Genomic DNA, 24,926 nt, shown 5'->3' on the forward strand with positions numbered 1-24,926 from the left:
GCCTTGAGAAGCTGAATCAGGAACTTTTGTCCGTTTCAAAATATCTCGTTCCTAGCCTTAGAAATCACTAAAAAAACAAAAATTTTTTAGGTTTATTGAGAATTGTCCAATTTGTAGAGGTTTTTTTAGATTTTCTCAGGCTAGGAACGAGATTTTTTGAAACGGACAAAAGTTCCTGATTCAGCTCCTCAAGGCATTTTCAGGGAGCACCATGAAGCCATAGTTCTGATTCAATAAATTTTTGACTCCCATTTACAAATAGCTATACAATTGAATGTCTGGTCGTCAGCGGTTTTAAGACTTAGGATAAATTTTAAATCATCCAGAGGTGTATTATATCTATATAAATTGAGTGCAGATCCCCGCTTTGGCCTCAGAAAAAAAATGTCCAAAATCGACCCACCCTAATATTCAACTCATACTTTTGGCTATACCTTGCCATTGTAAGCCGTTTTCAAATATTTAACAGCTAAATATAGAATTAAAGGGCGAATATAGGTTCGATATGATATGAGCTTATATCAAAGGTGCCATTACATACTTTTAGAATATCTATGCCAAATTTAAAAATTCAAAAAAATCCTTAAGTAGATTTTGCAGTTTTCTGTTTCAATTGAACATATAATAAATGAGATTGCCGACAAAATCGTTTATTTTAGCCCTTTACAAGACTTTTTTTTTACTATTTTGCTTAAGTTTGATTGACTATTACATTGGCACGCACCTTAAAAGATAATTTAAATGTTTATTATTTTAGACTATATACTAGTTTATTTAATTTTTTAAAAAGCATAAAAATAATTTGCATAGAAGGGCGTCAGGAGTATTGACAGGGTAAATAATACGTCTTAAAGTTTATTTTCTGTACAGAGATCTTTGATTAATTCATGATGATATAAACAACCCTTGTGTACGCATTTTCAACACACACACACAGCCACAAAAAAAACAGGGATTTGAAATCATTCTTCCTCCAAGAAAATTTTATCAATTATTTTTTTTTACTTTTTACATTATTTGATGTTTTTTTTAACTTTTAAATAATTTACTTTATGAAGGTAGAAGGAGGGTATATTTACCCCTAATTAATTGGTTTCCACGTTATTACGACTATCATTTAAAGAAAGCTTTTTAATTCAACCTTGCCACGAAGCCTTGTGTGATGCTAGGGTGTTTGAGTTCTTAGGGAACCACACTAATTACAAAATATTTTCTTTGAGATTGACGGGTTTTAAGCTATAAACAGACTTATACAATTGAATATGTCAATATTTTTAAGTTATTTATAATCTATGGAATTGCACCTTTGATATAAGCTCATATCATATCGAACCTATATTCGCCCTTTAAACAGGTTTATAATAAGTATTTTGATGAAAAAAGCTAAAATTTCAATTGAAAAAGTGTACTTATACTGCAATATTCTATGTTTAGGTTTCCTGGAAAATACCAAAAAAATAGTTGAATAGCTGTTACCCAGCTGACATAGAGACAGGCACTCAATTTTTGGTAGCAGTTTTGGGCTTGGCACCCATTAAAACCTATATCTAGACATGTCACAAGCTTATCTACTATTAAAACTTTTAGATTTTCATAGCCATTTCTTTAGCCATTTTAGCAGTTTTGGATGAATAACAGCAATGTATGGACATTTAACTTTACTATTGTTGATATTTTCAACAATATAGGGTTAAAATGTTAATTGAAAAAGTTTGATTCTATAAAAATATTTGATGGTCACAGATCCTTATTTTCCACGAAATATGGCAAACAGCTGAGCTACAATCATGAAAAATAATAAAAAGTAACAAAGCACATTTATTACATCAGTTGGAATTATTTTTATCATCTAGTTTTTGATTTACAGATGTTTTTATGCGTTTTTTACCAACCAATCAGTACCCAAATTTATTTTAGCTTATTATATACAGGGTGTTTTTTTTAATAGGACAAAAGTATTGCTTAATATAACCCATTTGCCACACAGTGCGATCCAGTGGGACATCCAAAAAATTTAAAATTGACTTTTATCTATCCTAGGAATTAATAATGGCTGTAAGTAGACAGCTAGAAAAGAAATTTTTTAAAAAATTTAATTTTTGGTGGATTTATACCATTTTTAAAAAAGGTAGTGAAAAATTTCGGTATTATCCGTTAACCTAACCTAAAATAGTTGTTTGTCGGGGAGGGGGGGGGGGAGGGAGGGGGGGAAGTACTCAAATTTTCAAAATTGAAAAAAAAAATCTAAGAGGATAACGCCAAAATTTCTTTTCAGTTTTGATGATTTTCCAGATTTTTTTACACAATTTTTTCAAAGCAACAAAAAATACATTTATGTTCATTTTATGAAAATAATTTTTGATTGAGGTACTTTTCAGATACCTGTACCAATGTCGAATTAAAGAAAAATTTTAAAAAAATATTTTTTTGGTGGTGCAAATTGACATTTTGTGAGAAAATTTCACCAAAAATATTAAGATTTTTAACCCCAAAAAATCAGTTTTCTCCATTTTACCCAAAAACGGCCATGAGGCCCCGGGTTTTGCAATAATAATATCAATATGCAACATGTATTATGTATAAAACAGTATATTTACATGGACGTTGATTTTGTTAAAATATTCAAATCCTAACTAAAGTTATGAAGGTTTATAGATTTTTTAAAAATAGGGTAGCTTCGCTCTTCCAATACCGACAGACATACTTACCAAATGCACATTAGAAGTCAACAGGAGCAAAATTTAAGTTATTTCCTAGCTAAAGCAAAAAAAAATTACATCATTTTCTCAAAAACAAGCCTATTTATTGAAGTTTACTTTTGTTTACTTTTAATGTCCCGTTTTTAGGCAAAAGATCGCACTGTGTACCACGTAGCTCCTAAACTATACGTAGCACAGGAATATTTCTTAAACACCCAAAAACTAGAGTTTATGACGATTCTAACAATATGCATAACATTTTTCTACTATTAACACAAGCCGCGCAATTTGAATTTTAAAAATATACACATTTTTGCACATTCTTTAAATTGTTCATGATCCAAAAATCTTCCAATAAAAGGTACTTTGGAAAAACCAGTTTTTAAGGCATTATTTGTTTAAAATCGCTAAATATTTTTTTCTTATACAAATTGCCCCAACCCAGTAAAGAAATTAAGATATAGATCATTAATTTCTGTCAATGGCAAATGGGTTATATTAAGCAATACTTTTGTCCTATAAAAGAACACCCTGTATAGTTAAAAGATAGATTGGTAGATAGATAGCCTAGATAGGTATTTTGATTGATTTGGTTAAATCCCAGCTATAATTTTCGTTCTACAGAAAAGGGAATTTAGTCCATTGTCTTATCCCTTGAGATCCATAGATATATCAACTTAAAGGGATAGTTGCATTAAGTGCATTTCAAAAAATTTATTGCAAGCAAAAGTTACAAGTATACCATCAAACATATATGATATTGTATTACAGTAAATAACAAACAATTAGACATAACGAAATTAGTAGTCACGCTGTTATTTTTTATGAATATAGCCAGTTATATAAATAACATATATCACAAAAATACTATTTTAAGTCCTAATATTTTTAAACTACATGGTAGAATATTGAAATTCTTTCAAATGTATGCCCTATAAATGTAAAGGGGTAGTTTCACGAAATGCATTTGAACTTAATTTAGTGAACCGCATATTTTTTCCTAGTTAATGGGTTAAGCTACATTTAAATAGCATATATTTGAAATGAATTCAATTTTCTACCTCGTAGTTTTTAAAATATCAAGACTTGAAAATTGTCCTTTTGTGATATATGCAATTTAAAAAGACGATTTTCTAGTCTTGATATTTTAAAAACTACGTGGTAGAAAATTGAAATTCTTTCAAATATATGCCATATAAATGTAGTTTAAACATTTAACCAGGATAAAATATGCGGTTCACTAAATTAAGTTTAAATGCATTTCATGAAACTACCCCTTTAAACCATTGAACAGAAAAAATTATGCAGTTCACTAAATTCAAATTTAAAGGCATTTCGTGCAACTACCCCTTTAAAAAAAGAATTATATTTAACTCCATGCAGAACCAGAGATTCTGTTGGACCAAAATATAGATATATAGATAGTAGATAGTTAGACATGTAGCTAAATAAATAGATAGACAGAAACAAAGCATATTCTATAGGTTTTCATTATAACAAGGATGACAACATTCATTAAAGTGAAGCACTGAAATGGTAGGACAAACGGACATTAATGCTTGTATAGTGTCTGAACTGAATAATCAAAATATAAAGGAATAAGAGTCGAACCAAAATTTAAATAAATTTGTTGAAAAACGGCTTGATACAGGATAATTTTTATGGACATACTTACATTTTTATAGAGTTGCTTCGCTTATTATATTGTACTTTGTTGTCCCTGGAATCAGTATACCAAAAATCAGATCAATCGGATACTTAGATCACATAAAAGATTGTTGTTAAAAAAGTAAAAAAATCAACATGTTTAAAATGGACGTACGGACATTCTGGTAGTGATTATAGAGTTGCCTAACTACTACAGGAATAAATAGGACAATTCTAACATGCCTAAATTAACGAAAACAGCTATCTGTTACGGACGGACGGACGTACGGATGGACCGACCCTAATTATAGAAAAGCTTCGCTTTTAACAATTTTACTTTGTTGGTAACTATTCTTAAATTAGATTAGAGTAACATTGTGACTGTGCGTATGAGTTTGTCTTTCTGTGTGTACCAAGAATCTCCCTAACCACTGGACCATTAGTTCTCTTTCACATTGTTGCTTTTATAGGTCTTTTCTGAATTGTACCACAACCCTCCAAAGAGAAGGGGGGGGGGGGTAAAGGAGTTATTACGCTCAAAATTATCCATAATTTCAAAACTTCTATTCTTACAGTTTGTTTAAGGCTATAACCCACTTGAAGTTATATCTTAATCTTTTAAAAATATATTTAGTCTTGGATAATTAGATAATAAACAAAGGTAAGTGGAAATAGTTGTATCTGCAGCAAAAGTTTTTAGTAGCTGCGCTTCTTTAATAAGAAAGTAAATCTCTAGATGTAGGGAAGACTGTACTGAGTATGTATGGCCACTATTTGAATAAAGCTGAAATAAAGTAGGGTTGCTACGCTACTTTACTTCAAAAAAAGTATCCTATAATTGGATGATAATATAAATGTTTAAGTTAAGTTCAAATAGAAATAAAAATTTAACAAATATGGAACAATTTTAGCTGGAAAATAAAGATAAATAAATGATTTTAAAATTAGATGTTTTATAAATACAAATTATACAACTTTTTATTATAATAATTAAATGTGATTTTTTTGTATGTATACTATAACAATGGTTTAATGCTTTTTTAAACACAATCTCTCAAAAGTACAGGTTCTATTGGCTATGACCCATAAGATAAGAAATTAAAGTTTTTTTGTTTGAAGCAAAATATCTTGGAAATGGGATATCAAACTTCATAATCCATTTTTCTAACGTAACAAAAATTTCATAGCTAAAACATACAGATACTATATTACTTTTTACTTTATTTTTAGAATATAGTTTTTAGAAATGTCCTTTGGCCCCATGTATTGATATTTCAGGGATGATGTGGACGATAGGCTACATTTTCACTGGTACCCTAAGCTTTCTAACTACGTTATTTGTTTATTGATTCGAAACTTTAGGGTGTTTTTATTGATTTTTTATATAATTGTATCAAACTTTTTAACAATTTATTTTAATGTGCAGAAGGGGTAATTTAGTTTATCATTATTAGAAAATGTTGTTTGTAAATGTTGAGGATTATTTCATCCTCCCTATCCCTTTTTTCACACGTTTCATTTTGTGTTTTAGTATCAAATAATTCAGGAAAAAAGGAAAAAAATACAAAAGAAAGATTTTGGTATTTTTATGAAAAAAGGTATAAACTATATTTTATTTCATAAATCTTTAATTTAGACCAAAACAGGTTTAAGGCTATTTTACCCAGAAATATAGATACATACTTCTTCTTTTCAAATGTTAATTCTTAAAAATTTAACTAATTGTAATAAAAATGTTGTAACTAAGTAATGGATATTTATTCCTGGTCACTTTACTGTTAACTTCATCCATGAATATCTTTTAGGAAAAGTTTTTCAATTTTAGCCCCCCCGGGGAGTGTGTGAAATGTTTTTTTGACCTTTTTTCCCACGTAATTAATTAAAGCATAATACTCATTTTTTTGTATTTATTTAAATTTTGATTTTTATTTATTTTTAACAGATTTTGAAAAGTTTTTTATGTATGAAAAATCGTTAAAGATATGTTTTTAAAAGGGATAGGGAAACATTTACTTTAGGATAATACATTTACTTTCTTAAGCATATAATTGTTGAATTAAAAATACATTTGTATCATTGCCATGCATAGTTAAGACTTTCAGACAAAGGTCTAAGGGAGTCAAAGGGAGTGGGAAGTCAGTAATCAAAACCACTCAATGACATCATTAAGATTCCTTGAAAATAATATTTGATAGAAATATTTATAGATATTTCTATTATTATCAGAAACACTTTTGTGTAAGAATATTTTTTATTGGGTAACAGGAAACATTGGACGATTAAACTTGACATTTGTTGTGTGTCTTTAAAACTTTAAAACAGTGTGATTGACAAAACAGCACAAACGTACACAACTTTTTGCTTCACTCCTATTATTTCACATACCCACTTTGGCAATTATTTTTTTATGCATTAGCCTTTCCATGTTCTTTCTATAACACAAGAAACCAAAATATTTCTTTTCAGTGTACCCTTTTTATTATTTTACAACAGCTAGAAGTTTTGTAGTTATGAAGGAACACTTGGCAAAAAATATTTGAGTTTAAAACAACAATTTGTTAAGTATCTTACTTTCAATTTCTTATTAACTTATTAAACTTATATTTGTTCAGCAGTTATCGAGATCTTATGCTACACACTAACAGACATATGTTACTTTCTTAAAAAGATTTAGCATTTTACAATTATCCCGGGGCCTGTGAGAGATAGAAAAATAGAAATATAGATACATAGAAAGTAGATAGTCCGTTTAATGGATAAATATATAGTTAGAAAGCTAGCTAGCTAGCTTGCTAGCTAGATAGATATATAGTCCGTTAGATAGATAGATAGTCCGTTAGATAGATAGATAGTCCGTTAGATAAATAGATATTCCGTTAGATAGATTGATATTCCGTTAGATAGATAGATATATAGTCCGTTAGATAGATAGACAGATAGATAGTCCGTTAGATAGATAGATAGTCCGTTAGATAGATAGTCCGTTGGATAGATAGATAGCTCAGATAGCTCGTTAGATAGATAGATAGATAGATAGTCTGTTAGATAGATAGATAGTCCGTTAGATAGATATATAGATAGATAGACAGATAGATAGATAGATAGATAGATAGATAGATAGATAGATAGATAGATAGATATATAGATAGATAGATAGATAGTCCGTTAGATAGATAGATAGATAGATAGATAGATAGATAGATAGTCCGTTAGATAGATAGATAGATAGATAGATAGATAGATAGATAGATAGATAGATAGATAGATAGATAGATAGATAGATAGATAGATAGATAGATAGATAGATAGATAGATAGATAGATAGATAGATAGATAGATAGATAGATAGATAGATAGATAGATAGATAGATAGATAGATAGATAGTCCGTTAGATAGATAGTCCGTTAGATAGATAGATAGATAGATAGATAGATAGATAGATAGATAGATAGATAGATAGATAGATAGATAGATAGATATATAGATAGATAGATAGATAGATAGTCCGTTAGATAGATAGATAGTCCGTTAGATAAATAGATAGTCCGTTAGATAGATAGACAGATAGATAGTCCGTTAGATAGATAGATAGTCCGTTAGATAGATAGATAGATAGTCCGTTGGATAGATAGATAGCTCAGATAGCTTGTTAGATAGATAGATAGATAGATAGATAGTCCGTTAGATAGGTAGTCCGTTAGATAGATAGATAGATAGTCCGTTAGATAGGTAGTCCGTTAGTTAGATAGATAGTCCGTTAGATAGATAGATAGTCCGTTAGATAGATAGATATCCGTTAGATAGATAGATAGATAGATAGATTGTCCGTTAGATAGATAGATAGTCCGTTAGCTAGATAGATAGTCCGTTAGATAGATAGATAGATAGATAGATTGTCCGTTAGATAGATAGATAGTCCGTTAGATAGATAGATAGTCCGTTAGATAGATAGATAGATGATTTTCTTAGTGAAAGAAATTTTTTTGTTGAAATCAGTCCATTAACAAGGAAGTTGAGTTTAGTGGTTCAGAGAGTCATTCTAGGTAAACTACGATATCAGATTTGTAATCTCCAATTAATATCCAGGTGAAAGGGAAAAATTTGGTTGAAATTGGTAAATGAACAAAAAAGTTGGATTTAATGGTTCAAATAGTCATTTTAGGTAAAGTACGATATCAGATTTGGAATATCCAATGAATATCCAGGTGAAAGAAAAAAAAATGGTTGAAATTGGTCAATAATCAAGAAAGTTAGGTTTAATGGTTCAAAGATTCCTTTTAGGTAAATTACAACCAAACTAGAAGCGATCATGACAAGTTTAGTGATTTTTTAACTTAATAATTTGAAAAATTTATTTTTATTGATTTTCCCTTATTTAAAAAAAATTTCATTTTCCTCGAAATCTGAGAATGGTAATTAATCAAAGGAATTTATTGAAAAATATATGTGAAAAAATCACTAAAATTTCAAAAAATATTGAAGCCGGCTGCAATTTTATATATGGAGTTTTACTATATAAATACTAAGAAATTTTACTTAATAGCATATATTCTCTCTTTTTCGAAGCCACTTTTTTTCACAGCCGGCTTCAAAATAATATATGTTTTTATTATTTTTAAAGAAATTATAATTTTCTTTAAGTGAAATATACTTTTAGGATTTAATTATTTTTAAAGCAAGGACAATGGAAGACAAGATTGCAAGCAAAACAATGTAATTTTTTAAATACAGTCAGGTGTCTATAGAAGATTTTTGTGTAGCTTAAAAATAAAAGGGTTGAAAGTTATTAAAGGATTCTTTTGACAAAGGACAGGTTTTGGGTTAGGGTGCAAATGGCAAAATATAATTTTTCAATACTTTGTTTGAACCCAAAATAAATAGTTGTCCTTCCCCTTATACAATAATATTTTATTTTTAGTTTGTTTTGTATTAATTTGATATTTGTATGTATTTTTGGTAAAGCAGGTTGGCAAATTTTATTAAGCAATTATATTTTTTTTAGTGTTTAGGCCAACAACTTACCGATTAGTTAGTATTGGTGGAGGTAACGGGATTACTTGAAAACAACTTAAAGGGATATACATTTAGGCATCAACAGTATGATCAAAAAGGTTATTGAAAATATATAATAAGAGTTTAATTATTCACGTATTATGCACGGAAATATGGCACCTACGCAATTTGTTAAAACATTAATATAATATCATATATTTTGTAAAAGAAGGATATTAAATTAAATAATTTTCAATAAATTGGGATTTTATAAGGATAAAAACTTCAAGTGCCATTTTCTTGTCTAGAATTTGATCATACTGTTATTAAAGTTGATTTTAACCTTACCAAATTCCACCTCTTCGCTGTTCTCTCTGATAGTTTTACCAAAGAAATTTGACACAGTTTGGTTGATCATAGAATCTGATTCCCCTGAGGATTGACTCGGTAGGAAAGGTTTCTTTTTCCTTCTCATCTTCTCCACCTTTTCTTTGTCCTCTAATGTTTCTTTTTTAGGTTCAGTGTCTCCAGATTCCTTTCTCTTCAAAGCAAAAAATACATAATAATGACTATTTTCCCCATAGTCACAATGAGGAATTGCAATTTAATCCAAAAAAAATTTTTAAAAAGTGAAAACAATCTCAGTAGAGCAAGCAAATGAATAAGATTATGTAGTCTCATCAAAAAGAATTTTTTAAATCTGTATTTCTCTGAACAAAAAAGTAAAAAAACTAGAGAAGACATGAGATATATGTAACGCTGCCCACATGGTGTTGATCCTGTCCAGATTTTGTATTGGGTCTTAGAAATCAGCTAATAGCGTTGGAAATATAAACACAGACGAGTCCCTACAAAAGAACAACAACCAATTTACCAGTTGACAAAAAATGTCTCCACCACATAGGCAAGTAGTTGTCTGGATTAAACATCTAAACTCATACATTTATTGATTATACACTTATTACTATTAGCCTTTATATGATTAACTAAGATCTATAACCTTATGATTTATCTCAATATGAGTTTCCAGTATAGAAAATTATTATTACAATTTACAAGATACTGATATCATTTCAATAGAAAATTAACAAAACTTCAATGAAATAAAATCTTTGTTTAATTTTCCTTTTATCAAACAAATGCTTGCAGACAAAACTAATTAAGGAAGGAAACAATTCAAGGCCAGTGAAAACATTTTTTGCCTTGAATTAGAAACAAAAAGAAATATTTCAAATTAGCAATTTAGCAATTTAAGGTGGAACCGCATAAATGCTTTCTTTTTTTTTTAGCTTAAACTGTTCTCTAAGACACAATGAAATATTTCTGCATCTTACTATGCAATATACAGGGTGTTTCAATAGAAATGTCTTTTTAAAAATCTTAATTATGCATAGAAAATAAAACAATTATACAAAATGTTTTATATATCTGGAAAACCTATTCTGGGACATGTTATGTTTCAAATATTTAAATATGACTTTTTCAACAAATTATGCCTTAAATACCGGTTTTTCCAAAGGCCTTATTTTTGAAGATTTACGGATTTAAAAACGTGCGCATTTGTTCCACAATCTTTAAATCTGTAAATCTTTTAAAATAAGGACTTTAGAAATCCGGTTTTTAAGACATAATTTGTTGAAAAAATCATTTTTGAATATTTGAAACATAAATGTCCCAGAATAGGTTTTCTAGATATATAAAGCACTTTTTATAATTGTTTTATTTTCTATGCATAATTAAGATTTTAAAAAAGACGTTTCTATTGAAACACCCTGTATATGCTTTCTCTCTTGGTCCCTGTCAAGCACTTTTAAATTGATAATAGGTTGCAGTAGAGGGTGGTAGTTTTATTTCAATATGCCTAACACCTGAGGGGGAGGGTCCTTTAACCCAATACCCAATATGACATAATCTACATGAACTTAACAAACCACCCTCCTCCCTCCTATTTAAAATTTCAAAAAAGAAGGGGAGGGTTCTGTGCCCGACTTGGCCGTTTGAAGGAAACTACAATCTATCTCAGGGGCAAAGAAATAATCTAATAACATAAAAGATTATTATTTTTAAATAAAAAATATTTCTAGGCCAGAGCTCTTTGAATTTTAAGTGCATTTTTTTACTTTGCATTTGTATAGTTGTACCTAACATTAAATAATTTCAATTATGCTTCTAAAAAAGAAAAAGAATATCATAGATTAACTTTGTTTTTTTTCTAAACCTTTAAAAATATTTACTTTTTTTAATACTAAGATTATAAATATTCCTTTATTGATATCTTTTATATATAAAATATAAAAGTGAACCTGACCCTGCGCATTTATTTAGTGAGGGGGGGGGGGACATTGAGCTGTTTATAACACAAGTCCCCAAAGTTTAACAATAACATTTTTTTACTCGTTGGGGATTTTAATTGATTTTGATGGTTATAACCACTAATTGCAATCTACAGAAGGTGTAAATTTGTGTATCATCATTGGGAATGTACATCAATGTATCAGCCATTGTCTCGTCCCTTTAGATCCCTGGTATTTATATGAATTGTGTAACTTTGCTTTCCTGTGGATATTTATCACATTCCAGGCGAGTCTCATCTCCCTCGGCAGGATTGTAGGGAAAGTGAGTCTCCTAAAAAACAAGGATGATAACATTCATAAGTACTAAAGCTTAAAAGTCATTTAAGAACAAACAGTCAAAGCGAATCATAAAGCACATGTTATTATTTAGTTAAAATAAAAAATAAAAAAAAATTAGGATCATTTTAGATAAATGATAGAAAACTTGGAAAATCTCATAAAAGAACAGGTATTTCTGTCTTCTGAATAATGACTGAAAGACAAATTAAGTTATATACTGGATGCTCTATGAAAATAGCCATCATCAAAAGAAAGCAAAAATCTTAAATAGCAGCCGAGGAAATCACATATCCCTAGAGTGTTACTAAACACGGGTCCAGCTTGGAAGTGCCTTTAGATTGGAAGTACTTATCGAGAGAGTTACTGACGGACGGACAGACAAAGTAATAATACAGTAGCTACTAAGCTACAAAGTCTTGATTTGACTAACATAAACACAATGTTAGGAAAATCCGAAAACAACTTTTGCTTAGAAACTGTAAACATTTTGATAAAGAAATAGCCGTTTAATTTATTTCACTTCAACCATTAATAATGAGTTAAATAGATGGCTGTATTGGATAAAACTTAGCATGAGAAAATAATATCATTTCTCGTATTCATTCGAATCCGGTGGATAGGAACCGGTTCTCATCCATACGAAAAAAAACTATGTCTAGCATCATAATATATCCAACTTTCTAATCTTAGTTGTACATTCTATATCTGCGGAAAGCTGTTTATAATACGATGCGAGAAATAACTATTATAACATTCATTAGATAATCAACCGTTGAGTGTAAATTTTTCTGCATAATTTTGTGGCCAAAATTTCACTACTAAAGCATCATCATAATTATTGGTTCTTTTTTATGTCTTTATTATAAAGCGGTCTATGTCCAAAATGAATTATGTCACCAAACTAAAATATACATATAACTTACCATAACAGGGTCTTCCTCAACGGCATTAGTGTAAGAATCATTTCTATGAGTGATGTGTCCATGGATAGCTACAACCTTGTCTAGTTCTGTAGGCTTTCTAACATATAAATATAAATAAGATTGTTTCTATGAGTGATGTGTCCATGGATAGCTACAACCTTGTCTAGTTCTGTAGGCTTTCTAACATATAAATATAAATAAGATTGTTTCTATGAGTGATGTGTCCATGGATAGCTACAACCTTGTCTAGTTCTGTAGGCTTTCTAACATATAAATATAAATAAGATTGTTACTAAAAATTGATTTATTCATAATACAAAGTAGAACGATGTCTGTCCTTTTGTCCGCCCTCAAAAAGAGCATTAATAGTTTTATTAATAATTCAGTCTATAAAATGCATTGTATTAATTATTGGTTTAACAAAAATTATCTATTCTCTGATTTATAATTTGTTATGACTGACTTACTTTTGTTCTAGGTGGGGAGGGGATGTTACATTGAGTTGATCTGTTTCTTGTTTATTATCATTCTCCTTAGCAGCAGTGTCATCATTATTCTCTTCTGGTGCTGTGTTGTTGTCTGGGGCAGTTACATCAACCTTTAAAATGTTTTGGATCTAGTGCAATTCACATTAAAATGTTCCTGGTAACGAATATCTCCGAAAATCTATTAATTTTAAAGGAAGGTAAATGCAAAATGGCTGAACATACAGGTAAAGTTTCACTGAAGAAAAAACGCATAAAATAAGTCTTTTTGCGCATTTATGTGCACCGCGAGATAACTACCTGGGGTATAGGGATAGGGTCTCCATACAAAGATTTTCTACTGGCTGTAATTGTTTTACTTGTCTTGAGCAGGGATTGAAGAGAGCCAATTCTTGACCTGTATATTTTGTTATAACAGTTTAATCCTTATATAAAAGTAACAGTGTTTGAGTCTGTCTTTGTGTGTATACTGAAGGATCTCTGTAACCGCTGAACCAATATGGTTCTCCTTTACAGCTTCTTCTGGTCCTGAGGTTATAGCTTTTTTAGGCGAAAGTATCACCATCCTCCTAATAAAAATCCCCCCTAGAAAAAAATGCCTCCCCTCATTTTATTTTCAAAACTAATATTGAAAGTTGGGGCAGTGTAGGGGGTCAATTTCCCCTCTACCTTCACTGGCTCCTTAAGGGGTTTGACGGTAAAGCAAAAACTTTTTGTCCATTTCAAAAACATATTTTTTGTATAAATGTGAAAATGTTATATTCCTGATGTCTTGCATACTCTGTCTACACTCAGATAAATCATTAGACAATGCTCTACTACTGGATGTGTCCACTACAATGTTTCAGGGTCAATATCAACAATTAATTTTAGTTGGAAAAATTGATTGGTTACTTCACTCACACTTATTTTTGAACCACCGAAATAAAACAGAGGGGGGGTTAGCATATCTGTTGTGCCCAAATCCAGCGCGGCTACACTTTTCCCCTTATGACCTAACCTAACCTGAACCTAAAGTTAAACACAAACACGAGAAACTACCACTCACCCCTCTAACCCCTTCTCCCTCGAATGTTAAATATAGTTCAAAATAAAGGGGGGAGGACATTTTGAGAAAAACCTCCTTGTTCTTGATTTAATCTGATATTGGCAAAGATGCCTGAGAGTCTGGATAGATTATGTGACCCATTATGAGAGCCAGCTGGGTCATGCTGCTGCAGGACAAGCTTACCAACCAGTACTGAGTTACTCTTGCACAGCTGTCCCATAGAGTTACTCTTTCTAGCCTAAAAAGAAACCGGTTTTAGACTGTTTATAATGGTTGCACTGTGATTCAGCTAATCTATCATGCTGTTGCAGGACAAGCTTACCAACCAGTACTGAGTTACTCTTGCATAGCTGTCCCATAGAGTTACTCTTCCTAGCCTGAACAGAATAAGGTTTTAGTATGGGTTTTATGGCTGTACATTGAGTCAGCTGATCTGTCATGCTGTTGCAGTACAAGTTTACCAACCAGTACTGAGTTACTCTTGCACAGCTGTCACATAGAGTTACTCTTCCTAGCCTGAATAGAAACCGGTTTTAGACTGTTTATAATGGCTGCACTGTGAGTCAACTGATCTGTCATGTACTCTTCCTAGCCTGAATAGAAACCGGTTTTAGACTGTTTATAATGGCTGCACTGTGAGTCAACTGATCTGTCATGTAATCTATCATGCTGTTGCAGGACAAGTTTACCAACCAGTACTGAGTTACTCTTGCACAGATGTCCCATGGAGTTTCTCTTCCGAGCCTGATTAGAAACTGGTTTTATCCTATGTATTATTGCTGTACATTGAGTCAGCTGATCAATCATGCTGTTACAGTACAAGTTTACCAACTAGCACTGAGTTACGTACATTCATTTTAAATATGTTGCTCTTGAAGCATTTGAACACTAATTTTTTTTATAATTAAATTATTCTAATTAACTAAAATTTTAGATTAGAAAAATATAAATATACCTATAAAATTTTGTTTACCTGGTTTGTAATTTCCATTTGCAATGGCTTCGTTGCTGTGTCTAGGCTAGTTCTTGATCCTAAAACACATTACAGCATAAAGCTACCATTAGGAGGGCTGGGGGGGGGGGGGGCATAAAAATAGCCTAAAACATCCCATGACTGGAGTTTGGCAAAAGAATAGCCTAAAATTTTCACAGGGTCTATTTTCTCACTCTCTTCAATTTATGACCACTGGCCACTGAACATCTGCTCTATAACTCTCTTTGTCCGTTTGTCCTGCCATGTTTCTACACATGGATGTTGTAATCCTTGATTAATCAATAATAGTTATCTACCATATCGTATTATAGACAACTTTCCGCGGATATTAAAATGAAAAATTATAAGAATAAAACCAGTTTTGCTAGCTCCGAGGCTTAAGGCCTAGACTAACAAAACTGTTATTTATTTTATGATCTATGTTTTATACTTCGTAGAAAATTGTGTGTAATGCGATGATATATATGATTTTTCAGATCCATCGGATATTAATCGGTTTCAAAGCATTACCTGCTCTACTGTTGTTATTGACGCTTGTGTTACTGGAAATTGTTTTCATTCTGTTACATAATTCTGACATACTCCGTCTGAATACATTTTTATTGTTAATCAAAATTTTATCTAATCCTTATGGGAATCTTTAGTTAAGAACACCTGTTATAAATTTAAATTTAAAAGTTTAAAATCTAATAGCTACAAATTGACTGTCTAGTAAAATTCTAAGATGCACCGCTGTCGAAATTATGCCTAATAGTTACAGGAGTAGTTATGTAAATTTCTAACTCTTTAACATGCCCTCATAAAATATCAGCACGTACGGACGGACCCTTAATGTAGAATAAGCTATGCTTAAAAAGTGCACAATATAATAAATCTTAATTATCTGTGTAAAGTATTTGCTTGTTTTAACCTGACTAAAAAGTTGCATATTTCACTAATGTACCGTGAAGCTTGAGAGAGATATTGAAAGTACTTTTACCAACAATAAATTTATATTCAATTATATAAAAAGCAAAGCTTTTATACGTTTAGGGTTAGTCCGGCCTATGGGGTACAAATACATAAACATTTGTAAGTAAAACGTGCTGATTTATGTGTGTGAAATGGTGATTCCCAGGACGAACTCTACACTAAAATTTAGGTATACCCATATATATGGTCTCCTGTATTTTTTCTTAAATATCAAAAAAGCCCCTTAATTGTTAATATTTGTTCGTAACAGTGCTTGTAACGTTGTAATCCTTGATTGCTTAATAATCAATCCAGCTACATAAATCAAATATTTAATTAATGAATTTTCTTATTTATTCAAGTTATAAATATTTTTTCCTGTATTGATTATATGCAAATAAACAGGTATACCTATGTATACGATAAGTGGAATAATCTTCTTTTTATGATAAGCATACGTATCATAAAGATAAGTGCACCAACATATTCAGAATAACTATACGAAGAATCTATAGGCCCGCAATATAGTTAATAGGAGATAAAATTAGCAAACTGAATTCAAATTGCACTGTTTTGCAAAGATATTTGCCTATCAAAAAATGACGTTATGAAATACAAATGACCAATGATGGGCCATTACACAGACTAAATTACCAATGTCAGGACAGAATACAATTTATTTAACCAATGATAGGCCAGTAAGACGGCATTTTTTATAGGCACGATAAACAGCTTCAGTTTTGCAAAAAAATTTGTCCAATCAAAAAACACTTACTTGTACTTAGCAAGATCATCAGTGGAGAGTTTATATTTTTCATTTAATGCTCCGATTTTCTCCAGTTCTTAAAGCAAATGTAAATTTACTTTATTTACAGGAATAATTGTATAATAGAATAAGTAAAAAATGATGAGATGACAACATCAATAAGTAGCGAAGCCAAAAATTATGAATGTCGTAAAGCAGATACTCAGCAATTAAATTGTTTATAATAAAAAAAAATTTTATTATACCGACAGACCAAATAATATATTGCATACTGTTTAAAAATAGGTATCTTCAAAAAAAATCATTAGTCTTAATAGAGTAGCTTCGCTATTGAATGAATGTATGTAATTGAGAAAACATATAATAAAGATAAAAAAGCCCCAATTATACATAGACAAAGGAAAAATTAGAAACGACAAAATTTTTCAGTCATATTTTTTAGAATTTTGGTTCTTAATGTATTGACAGAACAAAGTGAGTTATAGAGGAGTAATACTATTGTTTATTTTTATTTGGTTTAAGAACAAACGCAGGAGTGACAAACGTCGGAATGTCTAAAATATTAAGTGAATTAAACATTTCTACATAGATTAGATTAGGATAAGATATTAATATACAAATAAGCCTCCCGCAATAGTTGGGTATTTAAAAAACTTTTAAGGTGGTTTAAAATAGGTTAGGTTAGTTTAAGTGTCAACTCTGACGTTTGTTCACTCCCGCGTTTGTCCTAGAACCCTTATCTGATACCTGGTGTTCTAGAAGGTTTGTAGGTGACAACATCCCGACGTTCATTATTAGAATCATAGTACACCTCCCTGAAATAGAATTTGAATTTTGGAATTTATGACATGCCGCTAAAATAAACCAAACAGGTTGTTCTTTTTGTAAGAAGACATCCAATAGTACTCTGGTATTTTAAGGAAGAAACATTTGATTGATTCTTTTAAGCTAAATTATATGTGCCATCACAATTAGGCAATATGCATATATAGCTTTAAAACATTCAATGGAAGCCTATAGAAAAAAGGACTTCATACAATACAAACAACCTATGATAGGCTAACACACAGACTAAATTACCAATGACAGGCCAGTATGCATTTTTATTGATCAATGTTAGGCCAGTATGACGTCATTTTTTTATATTAACAATAAAAAGCTTCATTCAATTTATTTTCAATAAAACTTAGGTTCTTGCACTTCGTCTCGAAATTGGTAAATTGTAAAAAACCTGCCAAAATTTTACCAAATATTAAAAAAAGAGTAATTAATTATTTTGAAGTTTGTGAGGGTTTTCACTTAAATCTTCTTAGGTAGATGTATTTTAAAGATGTAAATGATACTGGAAGGCATAATCTAACTAATGACGAGCTATTTGGCAAACACACAGACACAAACTCGCCTCCAATTACTTCATAAAGGGGTTTTGAAAATTACAATAAATGACTGGAAAATAAATCTATGAATATAGATGTACAACCAGACATATACTTGGATTCCCCCGTTGGAGACCTTTTTCGTCCACTAGCAAATTGCTTTCTGTTCTTTTGTAGCCACTTGGCTGTGTTAAAATTCCCAACGCTAATGGTTGATTTTTAAAGACCCTATTAAAAGTCTATACTCTAATGATTGGCATAAAAGTTTACCTGTCCAGAGAAGTGTGCCGTCTGTTCTGTTGTGGATACGCTCTTCTCATACTCGAACTCCTAATATATACAATATACTAGCGGCTACACCCCTAGAGGTTTCTAGAGCCTCATGAGGGAAGGGGAATGGGTAGGTAAGCCGACATCCACTTTACATTTTAGTTTTCAGAGAAATAAAGTAATAAAATAATTTGAGGTGTGGGGGGGAATCTTTCCAGGGGGATTTATCAAGGGAGGGTGGGGGAAACCTCCCCCCAAAATAATTATAAACCTTGCCATGGCCTATACTATTCACTGTAAAGGAAACCCATATAGGCCAAGCTTTTAGAGAGATCTTAGGCTGCAGACACAAAAACATCATGTTACTTTTATACAAGGATAATAATTATACATTTTATTACAGATTTCAGTTTAAAAGTATATTTTAATTACAAGTGATTGAAGGCATTTTATCAGTTGTAATTCTTTTCTTATTGTTTTATATTATAAGGTTTAGAAAAAAATTTTATTGTAAAGCCTTACATCTTTATTTGTAATAACTTTAGATGTCCTTTTAAATGTTTTTTTTCTCAGGCTAATAAAAAGGTCTTCAAAATCTGCAACGCCAGTGTATTTGGTTTTGTTACTCTTTTACGTAATTGTTTTTGTTTTATTCAACATGATTACTCTATTATATCAATAAATTCTTGATCAAATGCTTTGTCAAAGTCATAGTGTAGTTTTTCATTGGCAGTACATTTACTCTTTTTTCTTTGTTAATATGCAAAGTTAACAAATTTGTGTTGAAAAAATCTCGTTGCCTATCCTGATATTTTTTTAAAATGCAATAAGAGTTGGAGATGCGATCCCCAAATTTCAAAATTCTTTGAACGTACAAACAAGACTTTCACAGAAATGCTTCGCATCTAGTCCACTTACCTATGTTTACTATAAATTTTACACCATATAAAATTTGGATCTAAATATTTAATTGACATGCCATGGTAATTATTGCGCGTAACTCAGGCACAAGATACAATTACTCTAGCTAGCCCTAAGGCACTTTTTATATGTTTTTACGAATTTATTGGCCTATCCTTACCAATATAATACCTTATATGGGTAACGCTAGCCTAATCATGGTAAACTGTATGTGATTGAGTATTGTTATATGCTTATTAAAACATTATGTTTATTGTTAAAGTAACCATGTAACCATCTTGTACTAGTATGTATGCCTACAACCATAGTTTGATTTACGTCACAAGTTTAACATACAAACACTTTATTAAACAGACAAGGGCTTAGATCCTTATTAATAGTTGTTGTTATAACTTGCACTTCTTTAAATATCTCAGTTATTCATTGACTCTCAAACCATCAAGTTCTTCTGGCTTAAAGGTAATGACTTAGTTGTTTGGCATTGTAGTTTAAATTTAGGTCCCTCAGTACTTAGCATGAATTGAGCTTGGGTCTTATGTTAGAGATCTAACACTTAGCACAATTCAATGCTTTGGACTTAGGGCATTTTCTGTCCTACACTACATATGTTTATTATCACTTATCCTGTAAATATTTCCATACTTAACTTATTCACATGTAATGTAAATACACTTTATAAAACCATCTTCCTTCTTAAGTGCTTAATATACTTATATGATATAGATCGAACACCATAACCAGCCATTTATTCTTAATTTAAAGCAATATAATACTTCGCGTGGGTCTTTGTTGAGCTACCACGGGCTCAACCAAAGTCGTATTATACTTGTGGGAGTAAAGGGAAAAGCATTCTAAACTGACGAACCGACGATGAGAATGTCTATGTGTATTGCAGTAAAAGTAGGATTTTTAGTAGTACTCATAGAAGAGCGATCTCCATACCATAATATTGGACAAGCGCCCCATTTGCACTACCAGAGTAGTATTTTTAATTATAGAGATATGACGTATGAGGGGATGTACAGACAGACTGGAATACGAGTATAGAGTAGCTTCGATACAATTAAATATCAATAATGTAACAAGGTATTTCTAAAAAAATACAACATTTATTAAGCAATTAAAACTGGTTAGAATAGGCAGATTAATGGGATTATTATTATAGGATATATTTAATATGATATCAATTAAAGGCTTGAACGTCCTGTTTCTTAGTTAGGTAAGAAACGACGTACTTGAACACGTGGGAAATATAGATACCGCCAGCCTAGACATATAGGCTTGTATCTAACCGAATGCAGACGGGAGGAAGCGTATTCACTCTTTGGCCTGCAACAATCAACTAGCTCTCAACACAGCAGGATGGAGTATAGTGGCGGTTACAAGTGGAGGTCTGACTCAGCCAGAGAAGTATAGGAATGTGGACAGGGATGGGGATACATAAACTTGGATGGTGAATACCACACTTGCCCCCTCTGAGGGAATATGAAATATTCCCTCACAGTTGACCTGCACGCCTGCTTCTGCGGGTTGCTGTTGTACTCGCAGGTTCTTCGATTGCGGCCATAGCCCTCTCTACGATATCAACAGGATTGGGTTCTGAGGAAGTAGGATCTTCTGGAGCTGCTGGAGGCTCTGGAGCAACAGCATTCTGGAGGGCCAACACGCCCTCACAGGGAGCCGTGGCTACTGGATCTTCAGAGGCAGCGCCAGCCTGCGGATTAACAGGTAGATCAATTCCAGATGGAAAGAGCTCACTGATTTGAGCATCGAGCTCTGTGTCACTGTTTTCCTCTGCAGGATCCAGGACCTCTGGATTGCCTTCTCTATCGGTGGGCCTGTACTCATCAGAGCACTCAGAACCGCCATAATGAGAAATCAGCTCAACTCCATCATCATCTGGCCGGGGTACGTCCCCAGCAGGAAGAGATGCCTCTATGGTCGCCACATTCTGCCCAGGTACATTCATAATATTACAACGAGTATTAATATATTTAATTACCCTGTCAGAGTTTTGGTCCAACAGTCGACTAGTGGCCTCAATGACCGTGGTCATTCGTGATTTTAACTCAACGGTCGAGTCCTCAGAGACAGTGCGAATTTTTTCGCGCAAAGTTTTGCGGTTCCGCAGTAATTCTGCGGAAATTTCAATAAGGCGCTTGCCATGTTGTATATATGCTTTCTCAACAAATGAAGCATTGCTAGCAATTTTAGATTCCAGACTTCTCTGGAAGGGGAGAAGAGCTTCCTCCATTGCTTCTTTTACAGTGGAGGATAGGACTTTTTTCCATTCCTCAGCAGTCACCCAAAAAGCCTTAGGCTCAATTTTGCTTTCTGCTAATGTCTCTTTCTTTTTAGGGGGTAATGGAGGCGGTTGAATTTCCACCTTAGCCTTTTTGGCTACTGGGCCGCCGCTGCCTGTTGGTGTTGGCGGACGTTTTTCTACCGCTTTTGGGGCAGATTTTACGGCGACTACCTCCAATTCAGGTGAGGCACTACGTTTTGGTGGCGATTCCACCCGATTTTTTTGCGGTTCCCCTCCCCTATTTTGTTCCATTAGAGGCCTGGCCCTAGGCCTGGCTTTATCGGAATATTCGTTGGCCTCTAAATTTTTAGCCTGCCGCAATTTTTCTTGCAAGTCAAGGAGTTCCTTTGGAACATCTTTTCTCGCGGTGCGGTAAACGTGGATCGATCTTGAGACACATTGAAGTTCACTGAGGTTTTCAGGGTTGCGCGGCGGTTTTACTCGCGGCTGATACCTGTTCTCGTCAGGTTCATAGTAGGCTTCCTCAGGGCCTCCCTGGGGATAGCCATGATTGCTGTCATAATAATAGTCCTCTTCATTGTAAAAGGGTGCCTCTTCATATTCTCGACGGTATGAAGAGTGACCGGCCCCATGGGAGTGGTGAAAACCCCTTGAAAAATTCCGCCTGGGATATCCTAAAACAAAAATAATAAACTTAAAATTAAGGGTCATTAATTCCTTATACCGAATAAGGAAATATTTTTACAAAGACGACCTTTAGGGACGACAATCTTATAGGTATATATGTCTGATACAGGTCGTCCGTTTTTGGGGATTAGTTTTCCCCATTATTTGTAAAATCCCGCAATTCGTGTGTTTCACTCGTACCTCCTTCTTTGTACGCGTGAATTTTGGTGCAGGCTAATATGTAAATGATAAAAGCGACGCATAATAACGACCCTATTCCTGTAAGGATGGCTGCTACTACAAGCACTATATGATACCAAGTACTAGATAGAAAATCAACCACCTTATGATACGTTTGAATAAACCAGGAGTCAGTTATTTTTACTTCAAAATTATTGGAGTCTGCGGCAAGTTGGCTGAGGTATAATTCCTCGGCACTTTCTGAGAAATTAGTTTTTTCTAGGCTTTGCCAAGAATGATATAGAAATAGGCTAATCGGTTTATCCATAAGATATTGGTTTACATTTAGTATTTGCATACCCTGCCCTTGATTCCCAAGGAATTTTCCTTGGTACAAATGTAAGAAAATTGGATTTTCGGAACATTTAGTCGGAGTTAAATGGGTGGTGTTAACCAATCTGCGTGAAAATGGTGATATTCCCATAGTCTTATTATTGATTGAAACCGAGAAATGATCCACAAAACAGGGTAAATTTTCTCCCAAAGAAACATTGATTTTAAGACTATCGCACTGTATTACTAAATCCAGCTCACCGAGCGCCCTAACTAGTTTTTTACGATGAGTCTGAATACTGCTTTTAGACAGAAAATGGTTCTGTAAACAGCGAGTTTCGGGGACAATTAATTTATTATATTGTTGGTAGGAATAGAAAATCTCTAGTGGTAACATGTCATCTTTTTCTTTAGCGTTTAAGAGTGGGAAATATGGTTTTATAGAATTTGTGAACCATACCATTAAGTTATCAATATTAGTTTTGTAATAAAATAATTCGGGAATTAGATTTTCAAAATGTTTTTTATCTTTAAGTTCTAGCGCTAGCGTAATTTGGGGATCGATCACTAGATATTTTTGGGCACCCTGTTCTCCTTCAAATGTAAACAATGAAATATTAAAGATGTCTACCGTTCGCCAAGGAGAAGTGAATTTTTGTGCGCTATCAGTTTTATCATCTGAGATAATTCTATCGTAGCCTATTCTCAGATTGTGATCTAAACAATTGTTTCCCACCCAGTGACTGCCCAGGTAACAGCCCGCTTTTGTTTGTAATAATTCAACAGGCTCAGCCTGGACCCCTATTTGTTTTTCCTCAAATGTCCCAGGGATAAAAATGCCGTTAATGGTTACGCCGTTTCCCTCGCAGGCGGGGTCGATGCCGTTAAGGAGGTCGTTGGGGTAAGTAAGTGTCCCGTTTACCAGGAAACGCGTGTATGACATCTGGTGTTCATACACTGAGACTGATTTCCCTTCAAAGTTAAATATTTTAGTTTTGGACATGGTGTAACAGTCTTCATAAGTTACGAGGTTCGGTATCTCCACGAGTGCTGGAGCAGCGAGGTGTATGTGGCTATATCTGCCACAATACCAGTAATGAGTACTGGTTCGGAGGTGGCAACGAATTCCAGGTATAATTTTTCTTTCAACCTTTTGCAGCAGGTGAAATTGTTTTTGTTCAATATTGGTAATATTAAGAAACGCAGCGCATTCAGAGATTTTCAAACGCGGATTTTCGTTTGCTACACATTGAGTCGCATCTATTTGTATTATTTCGGACGCATTTGATTTTGCCAAAATAATAAAAAGCCCCAAGAATCCCAAAATAAATTTACCTCGAGCTCCTGGTGCCTTTGCCAAATGATGCTGCATTTTATTTTTATGCTTCTCGTTTTTCTCTGAAATATGTTAATTAGTTAGTTTTAACATATATTTTTTTTTTTGTTTATTTTCGTTATTATACATACGTAGATTAAGCTATATACATTTGCCACCTTGGTTTTATATAATTATACATTTTATATACATTTTATTTCTTCCTTTTAATTGGATTATGCAGTCCGATTTGGACATGTATGCGGTTATCCCCCCCTTGTGACCTAGTTTTTCTTTCTTCTTCTAATATATACTTGGGTACTATGCTTTGTTTGTTAACATTAATAACCTTTTCAGGGCTGGATTGTTTGGGTCTTTGTGCGAAGAAAGAAGCCTCGGACGGGACGGTTTCTTCCAAGAAACTATTTTCGACGTGGATGTGAGGACCGGATGACCGATC

At 32.5% G+C, this 24,926-nt stretch overlaps 1 protein-coding gene across 3 annotated transcripts in view; it reads right to left on the reverse strand.

Moving 5' to 3' along the window:
- The window catches only part of LOC145328518 (uncharacterized), a 61,942-nt gene that overhangs the window by 13,126 nt on the left and 23,890 nt on the right, over positions 1-24,926 (reverse strand). For all 3 annotated transcript variants that reach the window (XM_080172229.1, XM_080172230.1, XM_080172228.1), the window contains exons 19-30: positions 18,786-18,845; positions 17,887-17,954; positions 17,149-17,215; positions 15,933-16,009; positions 15,402-15,460; positions 14,540-14,666; positions 14,144-14,214; positions 13,681-13,776; positions 13,363-13,493; positions 12,896-12,992; positions 11,896-11,964; positions 9,688-9,880 (exon numbers count right to left, since the gene is read on the reverse strand). In XM_080172229.1, the coding sequence (XP_080028355.1) occupies positions 9,688-9,880; positions 11,896-11,964; positions 12,896-12,992; positions 13,363-13,493; positions 13,681-13,776; positions 14,144-14,214; positions 14,540-14,666; positions 15,402-15,460; positions 15,933-16,009; positions 17,149-17,215; positions 17,887-17,954; positions 18,786-18,845 (1,115 nt within the window). The remainder of the gene's footprint in view (positions 1-9,687; positions 9,881-11,895; positions 11,965-12,895; positions 12,993-13,362; positions 13,494-13,680; positions 13,777-14,143; positions 14,215-14,539; positions 14,667-15,401; positions 15,461-15,932; positions 16,010-17,148; positions 17,216-17,886; positions 17,955-18,785; positions 18,846-24,926) is intronic.

The sequence above is a fragment of the Acartia tonsa genome, chromosome 9, assembly GCF_053477335.1.
Source record: "Acartia tonsa isolate MP-2025a chromosome 9, ASM5347733v1, whole genome shotgun sequence".
NCBI classification, from domain to species: Eukaryota; Metazoa; Arthropoda; class Copepoda; order Calanoida; family Acartiidae; genus Acartia; species Acartia tonsa.